The 9220-nt window shown below is 36.8% G+C and overlaps 1 protein-coding gene across 1 annotated transcript in view; it reads left to right on the top strand.

Annotated features, from left to right (window-relative positions):
• Positions 1 to 463: 463 nt before the first annotated feature.
• LOC124162181 (STAGA complex 65 subunit gamma-like) overlaps positions 464 to 9220 on the top strand; it is a 33071-nt gene continuing 24314 nt past the window's right edge. The window contains exons 1-4 of the mRNA XM_046538613.1: positions 464 to 953; positions 1048 to 1165; positions 1241 to 1362; positions 1467 to 1576. Of these exons, the coding sequence (XP_046394569.1) occupies positions 790 to 953; positions 1048 to 1165; positions 1241 to 1362; positions 1467 to 1576 (514 nt within the window). The 5' untranslated portion in view covers positions 464 to 789. The remainder of the gene's footprint in view (positions 954 to 1047; positions 1166 to 1240; positions 1363 to 1466; positions 1577 to 9220) is intronic.

Here is a 9220-nt window from a genome sequence, read left to right as displayed (position 1 = left end):
CTGGGTTGACTGGGTGAGCACATCGCGGCAAACCTCTTATTTAAGTGCAAATATATTCTTTTATAGTGAAGGGAGCCAACAAATGATGATGGAGTGAAATAAAACTGACTATTTCAAGTAACATAAAGTAATAACATTTTGAGGCAAACCTCATATTTTTAGAACAAATATATATCTTATTGTTTAGAGAAGGGAACCAAAAAATGATGGTAGAGTGGAATATAGTCGCCTATTTCAAGTGACAGAAAGTGATAACATTCTTGCCCTTGCGGAATATCAACATATCAAGGCATGGATGAAGGAGGGGAGGGGACTCCTCCTTCTTTCAAAATCAAGGGATAAGGCATGGCCATGGATAAGGGCACGGCATGATCAAGGTCCGTAAACCCCGTAAACCATGGCCACCTAATAGGTGGCCATGCGTAAACCCGTAAACGAATATCGTTGGTTGGTAGCGCTTCAAGTGGTAATTTCTGAAAACTTATTACAACGTGCGCGGAGCCACCATAATGAGACCGCCCATGTTGCATTGTCCAAGGATCGTTGTGATGCCGGTTGAACGTGTTGTTTACATGAATAATTACGTGTGCCATTAGTTCGTGTCATTACTGGTCATTACCTCTGACTACCGTGATCAATCGTAATTTTATCTATGGATTATTCAATCAAGGCTCCTCAGCTTTTCGTGGTGTATGCTCTGTTGTTACGTGATCATAGTTTACAATATCTGTCATTGGGCGCATTCAGGAAATACACAATCGGTTATTTCCCTAATCTCTATGTCACATAATGGAAGCCAATAATTGGGGTGAATATGAATCCGTTTATGACAATTCTGAAGAGGAAGTAGATTTCGAAGAAATAGATGCCCTCGTTGATCATAAACCGATCACTCAGGACAAATTGAAGCTCTATCTTCCTTATGAAGAAGACGAATTTGGTGAAGTAGTTCAGTAAGTTATTATCACCTTCCTACATTTTGATGGAATCGTATGCATGGCTAATGGATGACACCTTATCCGAGATTACTTAAAACTAATTTTACAGAGTACCAGAAGAATGCCTGTGTATAGATGAAAAAGTTCTGCACACGATCAAACTTTTGCAACACTCTAGAGCCTTAAAAGAACTTTTACACAACGCCTACGCTCTGCAAAATGGACTGGTGAGTGTCCGCTGACTGATGTTAGTTAAGCTCGTATTATATATCTTTTGAGTTGTTTCTTGATTTCCATTGCAGGGTCAGAGTGTGACTGCAGATGTGAAACAGCTTCCTGATCCTCCTTTACTTCCCGATGGCCCCAGGAAACCGCCAAAGTGTATAGCTAACTTCCCGTTTAGGTACATTGAGAAAGAGATAAGGTAAATATATCATTGAAAGTCCTATGATTTTAATTAGTTCGTTCGTTCGTCTCTTAGTTCTTATTAATTCGGTTCGTGACTCGATGTTCTTATTTACCTTGCAGCGAATTTTCCGAGGGCGATGGTGTTCCCCCTGTTACTTTGAGTGCAACCGTTACCAGGAGAGTTCTGAGGAAAGTCATTGCTACGCTACTTGCCCACATTGGATTTGAAAGTAGGTGCTAAATATGGCAATTTCAAATTTTTAACTAAATGGGTAAATTGGCCAGTTGTCCAACTACTGAATGACGGCATATATGACTGTTGCTATTTTATCACCATGCGGTAATTATGCTTTTAGTTGGGAATTCTCAACCAGACCGTGTATATTCAATGATGGCACTCAGTGCTTATCCCGTGATTAATCCCAATAATGCCTTCAGCGCATGCCAGCCTAAATCACTTTCCGTGCCCCATCAGATTATCTGGTTAGTTAGTAGTGGTTCCGAATTTTCTGAAATTCCTTGGTTGCCCACCCTTATATATAACCGGAAAATATGAATGCCGATGATCAGGATATTAAAGGGTCGTTCCCAGGTCATTTTTGGGCATTCGGCTTTTCCGAGAAAAACCAGTTTTTGCCTAATTGCAAATATCTAGTAAATCCATATATTTGCTAAAATGCTGCCATTTTATACTACTTGGAAATTAAAAATAGATTGCCTGCTAAATTTAAAGAATGATAGGGGTTTACAGGAACTTTGATACTCAAATACAACTTTGGGGGAAGCCCTGAAAGACTTACCCCTTTTGGGGGAAGCCCTGAAACATAAGTGCTGTAGCCCGCAATTTTACAACCATCATTATAATAAATCATAGAAACACTATCCATCATGGGAGCAACTTCAGGTTTAATTTTCCTGAAAGAGGGAGTATAGTGTAAGTTATGTTAAAAAAACTCAGTCACCTAATTGGTGTCCCTTTTTTGTTATTAGAAGTTGAAAAAGTGGCATTTTTCAACAAAAAGCATTAGCGGAATGATGATTTTCATAGGATTTATTAACAAATAAATCCAAAATTACCCAAAACCTCACTCTATATTAAAGTTAGTGGTCTTTACCATGCTTACAGAGATTTTTATGGCTTTCATTTGATATATGTGATTTTTACAAGTATTTGAAAATGTCACTTTTTTGTCGAAATTTGTCAAAAGTGTAATTTTTGAACATTTATAGAAAAAAAAATTTTCAAGTGAAAATCGTTTTGATAACATTTTTGAAAACTATAGCAGCATGTTTATAGCCTCTAAAATTTTTACTAGCTTCACTCATTTGGTTAAGATTTTACAGGGGCAAAAATATGGTAGTTTTGAATAATTTGACTGGTGCGCAGAATTTTTGTGTGCGCCTCATTGACTTCAAACACTCATATCTCGGAAGATTCTTGCAATGGGTCTTTCATATTTTGGATTTTTCTTAACTAAGGTTAAAACTAACAACAGGGAAAAAATTATTGTTTAAGTTTAAAAATGGCATTTAAGTTGGGATCATGGAATCTTAGGAATGAGAACTTCCTCATCTTTGAATTTTCCTTTGAGTATAGTCACGTGAATCACATTCATTATCAGTTTTTTTAATCACCAAACGCGTTCTGTTGGATTATTTTGGTTGGTTTATGTTTCCAAAGATCATGAACACAGAGCCTATACCTTTAGCTGTAAATCGTGCCGTGGTAAGCAAGGTACGTTCAAGGACTTCAAATATTCAGATAGGTAGGTAGTGCCTTCGTCTTCGTATGTTATTCAGTTAAAAGATTTGAATTCATGTAGAGTACCAACTATTTGACCCTGTTAAAATTAAAAAGAAAAACTTTGTGCTTCTTCTTTTTAATTTTAATAATGAATCACTTTCACAAAGTTACGCTCCAAACAATCAATTTCATTTGACCACGCTTTACCTAGGCAGAGTCATCCACATCTTCGTTCTAGGCCATCACAATTGCTCGTTCAATCAACCATTTGTGATTTTTGTGGTGATAAATCATACTTGGGAACACTTTGTAGATGAGCTCACCTTCCGATGAAACTAATTTGCAAACATTCCGAGGAAGTGAAATCAAACTACTCGATTCGTCGATAGGAACACGGACATTACCGATTGTCAACAATTGCTTGAAGATTTGTTTACAAACACGGTAGTGAAGTGTCAACTCAAGCTTGGCTTACAATTGGCTCGAATGAAATTGTTTAAATACAACTTCAATATTTTGAATATATTTAACAATTAAAATGGTATTCTATTACGAATTTCAGTCATTAAATTGGTAAAAACAAATAATTTAATTTGTTGTTTGGACCAACTTATCAATTGTTGTAGTGTTACGAACTCCTAAAAACATAACCCTAAGAAAAAGATGAATTTTATTTGTAACGTTTCCTATTTTTTAATGTTCTATATGTTATCCGGGGCTGAGACGAATCCAAAGAACCTAATATGTATCCTTAAAATCGGTGCAGCTGTTCTTGAGTTATATGTGTTTTAACTAACACGATTTTCGACTTTCTTTTTTATATATAGATTTGCATAATGCTGTAATGTTATTGCCATCGTTGGCCCTAATGATAAAGGCTGCAGTAATGGTGTTGTGGTCTGTTCTTGCTCTTCGATGCATGATTTTTTTTAAACTTTAGGGCTTCAATTTTTGTGGCTAACACATACTATCCAATATTAAACAAATTTCTGATATGAGATGGTAATAATCAGTCCTCAACTTGTGCATGGGGCAAATTCAATCTCAAAGAAAAGTAATATTTGGCCCAACCTATTCTTCAGTATAACTGATGATTGAATTAGGGAGATGATGGTCACTTTTCAATCGTTAGTAATAGTCTGCCAATCATGTTCATCTCTAAGTAAACTAGCCTAACTAGTTTAGCGAGTTTGTTTAACCTCTTCCCTACGCAGGGCGTGATTTCATGGCCTGAATTTTCTGATGCTAAAGAAGGAAGGCCGGCTTTTCACAGCTTGAATTTTTCGAAGCAAAAGGCCAAAGGCCGTGTTTTCACAGTTTCGCGGTCAAGCATGCCTAGAAGGTCCCAACCGCCATTAGGGTCCCTTGGCGCGAGAGGTCCGACCCTTTCCTATTGTCCGTGTGGGGATTACCTCGGCCCATTCCGGCTCTCAATGTCCCACTCAAGGAAGGTGCTCATGGTCACTTATTTGTTTATAAGTTAAAATAACTAAAAACGTTCATGTTGCATTTATTGAAAATCAATGCGAGGAATTACATTCTGTATGTTCTGCTGATTGGTTCCAAATTTTAAACGGAATTCTAGCGTTCATATTAACGGAGTTGATCATCACCTAGAACAATTTTTGGAGACGCTAAGGTTAGATGTTTAATTGTTATTTTTATAACTTACTAGCAAGTTTATAGGAGCGATATTGTAATGATTTACATCAATAAATATGCGTTACTCTGTTAGCTACATTCTAAGTGTACATTTGCGGTGAAATTTGATAGAATATCCGATTTAACTTCTATGAAAAAAAGCCCTCGTAATGTAATAAAATATGATTCTGTCAGTTCTTTGTCGTGAGCCAAAATTACAGCGGCTATTTTTAATAACCTCTTACCAACCTTGGAATACAAAGGTATTACAAACGAATTTCGCTATAAATACTGATTAATGCATATCCTAAAAATTCGTAAATTTAATGTACCAATAGGGAATGTTTTACGTAGACATTCGTTCCGTGTTTTCTCCTACTGAAATATGTACGTGGAAGATGATAACCTCACTCTTCTCGGAAAAGCTCGTTTGGCTATGATATAGTGCCGTTTTGCTGAAAACCCTAGAAATAACCGTAGAACTTCGTTTAAAAGTTCTACAGGCATTGCAAAATGAAAGGAATACATTGATGGACTGACATTTAATGCAACTGTAACAATTAAAAAAATTAAAATTGCACTGGCAACAATAAACTGACCGCAAAAGTACGCCGGGATGGGCTGCCTTCGGGGAAAAGGGTAGAGGATTATATTTGCCCAGTTTCCGAGGAAAGGGTCCGGGACCCCGCTAGGAAAGGTCATTAAGGGGAGGAAGCGACTACCTGCACAGTCCCAAGCCAAGAAAAAACTCCGTACGGGGCGAAAAAGAATTTCTCAAACCCTTCGTAGAGCCAAAAGCAACTTCCCGTGAAGGAGCTCGGCGCGAAAAGGTTAAAATGTACCTCTTACTTCATAATGTAGTAGGTTGTAAACTTAATCTGTGAATGGGCACAGTGGTTGTAAATACCAAGCATTGAGATTTACCAAATATTTAATCAGTAAAGGAAGAGATTTATCAAATATTGACTCCAAACGAAGGTGGCTTTTTTTCAGAAATCATGGACGAGAAATTTAATGGAGGCCGTATTAGACCATGACCATTTTTAGAATTTTGTTATTTTCACGTTAGGCGTGTAGCAACTATTCCCTTGGGACATTATCATCTGCATCACAGCAATTGAACCATCAGCCCCTGATACTGTAGTATGATCTCAGAATGTAAATTAAAAGTATTTCTCCAAATATAGTCCCCCCCCCCTAATTTTGAGGCTACAGTTTTGGGAAAAGTTAAAAAATGCATTATATTATTGACCCCCATTTACCTTGGGCATTTTTGGAAAAAAGGGGGGACTATAATCAGATATGTACAGTATCTAAAATCACTTTTGGGACTATGCAACGAGATTTTAAATACTTGAAACATTTTTCCGGGAGTAGAATTTAGGGCACATATGTATATCCATGTCGAATACTTTAAAGAATAGTGATTGTGTAAGCTTCATTATGGGAATTATTTTTGCTAAATGATCATGGAGACATTAGAAAGGTAATCAGAGAATACATATTTGAAAAAGTAGTTCAAGTACATACCACTAACTTTGATTCCAAAATGCATAATGTGAAGTAATGGCATATGCAGCAGTCATTTTGGGTTGCCTAAATTCGAAATTTGTTGATCATTATCATGCATAACAATGCCATAAAATTCTCTTGATAAAGTGTGAGCTTAATAAATATAATGTTGATATGTAGTTATATTCACCATGTTGGTTATTGCCGAAATGGGATAAGTTGCAGTATTTCTTTTCCATATGTTTTGTTATTCTCAAATTCTGCCTGAATTTTCACAAATTCATCAACGTCAGAGTTGGGGCAGTGGTGGTGAATATCATCTTATTTTGTAAGAATTTCCAATCTGAGACCCTGATATAAGTAGACCACTTTGGATAAATAGGGAAGTGCACTAGTGTTTCAAATGCACCAAACACATTTTTTAAATTAGAGTTCAGAATAACATAATGTCGTAAAACCACAGTTTAAATCCTAATAGTGAATACTTTATTCGAGATGACCGTCTGAAATATGGAAAAATTCAAAGGCCGCAAAAACAGGTGTCCATGTTGAATATTGGCCATGACGTCACAAGGCAGTAGCAGAAGGCAGCTTCTACACCGTTTAGTTCTACCACTATTATTGCATAGAAAAATTACAGAATTTGAGGGTATCCGTTTTTTGCTGTCGTAAAATATCTTCAGAATATATATGTGGCTGCTTCTCTTTTGAGTAAACGACTTCATCATTGCGTAATATATTAATATTCATTTACGTGTCAACTTCAAGTTTGGAAAGAGTAGTACGAATAGCACATTGAATCTTTAATAAATGCATGATGGCATTTATTTTTCGCTGGGTATATTTTGACACAATGCCGTTTATCACGCCAAAACTTTTTTTGTAAGAACCGAGTCAAACTAATAAACCTATTTCAGACGTTTGCTGCAAGACTTATTCGTTGCGTATGTATTCACGCCGGCCGGAACGTTCGCCCTTCGCAACTAGAATCATGGGATGTTAGCCTTATTTCCGAGCGGGCTGGTTGTTGCAATGGTTCGCTGTCCAGGATGGGTTCAAGAAAATATAATCTTGGTTGGGAGAAGGAAAATTCCAACGATTTATAAATGGTATACCAAACTTTGATGTATTTATGGTTACTGAATAAGGAGGACAGGTTCAACGCTCCATAGAAATGCGAGACGTTAAGGCTAACAAGGGGAGACCGCGTACCTTGCTCCATCTTTTTCAATTAGGGCGTTAGTTAGGCTGTAATTAATTAATTTTCATGCGTTACTTTTTACAAGTTATATATATAAATTTAAAATGTCAACTACTTTTTAATGGGTCGGTTGGGGTAGTGGTAGTGTGCACGATTCATAGGATAGATCTCACCCGAAGGACCGTGGTTCAAGACTGGGTCATGGCATTATTTTTTGTTGTCTTCATTGTGATCATACGGCATCAAGTTTATCATTAATTATAATTGCAGCAATCATTGACATAAGACAATTTTTTTATCATCATTATGGCGTTTAGGTATTTTAGCAGTGTCATTACAAACGCCGAGATACGATGACTACAAGGGTTGGTGTGCGCTAAAATGTTAATTTTTTCTTTGCTTATACTGACCAACTTCCACATTAAAAATGAAAACCACTCTTGCAAGAGCACATACCATTAAAGGCTCGCGGCAAGCAACAATATGCGTACAGGCATAATTAATAAGAACACAAAGCGAATATAAAATGCCATATATCTCGAACACTTGTAATTCACATTACTCCTAAGGGAGTTTACTTACTCAGTACATACCTCAGCACCTTGTACTCAGTACCTACCAGTTTACCTCAGTAGCAGTGCTAAAAGAACCATTCTGAAATATAATTTCAACTAACAAATAGGATGAAATAAAAGTTGATAAACCTGGACCGGGCGCGCTGGCGTATAAAATACGTCAATCTTTGAAAACCAAGGATTTCGACATTGTACGTACATTCTGGGCTATAATGGTCTCGTGTATTCTTACAATGTACTTTGACTGCCTATATTGCGAGTTTTCAAAGTTCGAGGTATTGTAGCTAATTTTTTGGATCAGCAAGATGAACCCGTCACCAGTGGAGTATAGGTACATTATGCCGCGCGACCTGCCGTGTACCTTTATATCTGTATCACCTATAAATGTACTAATTTCAACAAATAAAGATTAACTTTAACAAAAATCGCATGTTATCATATATGCACATATTATGGGCAAAGTACGCATTTTGCGCGGACGTGTAAAAAAACAGTCGCGCCATAATTCTTTAACCAAACTACTTTCAGTTTATAAATTACGTAGGTCTACGCGGAAGATGCTATATTTTGACTCAACACACTTTCTGATGTGACTGAGGTACCTATTAAGTAAATTATTATAATATAAATATCAATTTGATCTTACAATACCTTCAAATGATCTTCAAAACAGAATATCATCGATAGGTAAGAGTCAGGAGCAGCCTTGAACCATTTATTCCGTATAGCTTGTGCTTAAGGCACGGGAATGAATATCTTCTCCAGGCTTTTGTTTCGACGTCGAGATGAAATTTGGAACAAAAAATCCTTTATAATTCTATTTTGAATTCATGTTTTCGGTACTAGACGACATTTTTAGGAAGCAAACTCCACCGATTCCCGGAAACTCTCGCCGCGCTAAAGAAGGCGATGGAATTCAGCGATACTCCACTGGTGACTACTGCCTTGTGACGTCACATCTCAATCAAGATGGAGGCAATGTGTTTCAGCGCAACATGAAATTTTCCGACTTTCAAAACGTTTTAAAGTGCATACCCCAGATGCAGAAAATAAAAGTGACTATACTAATGTTTCTTTTTTAGGATAAACTTTCAAATTCAGCAATAAAAAAAAATTAGTGCACTTCCCTATTTGATAAAAAAAGTAGTTTTTCAATCAGCCCTTCTCTGCATGTCTTCACACGGATTACTCATCTTGTCAG

Source organism: Ischnura elegans, chromosome 7 (assembly GCF_921293095.1).
Source record: "Ischnura elegans chromosome 7, ioIscEleg1.1, whole genome shotgun sequence".
NCBI classification, from domain to species: Eukaryota; Metazoa; Arthropoda; class Insecta; order Odonata; family Coenagrionidae; genus Ischnura; species Ischnura elegans.
This window is presented reverse-complemented; position numbering and strand designations above follow the sequence as displayed.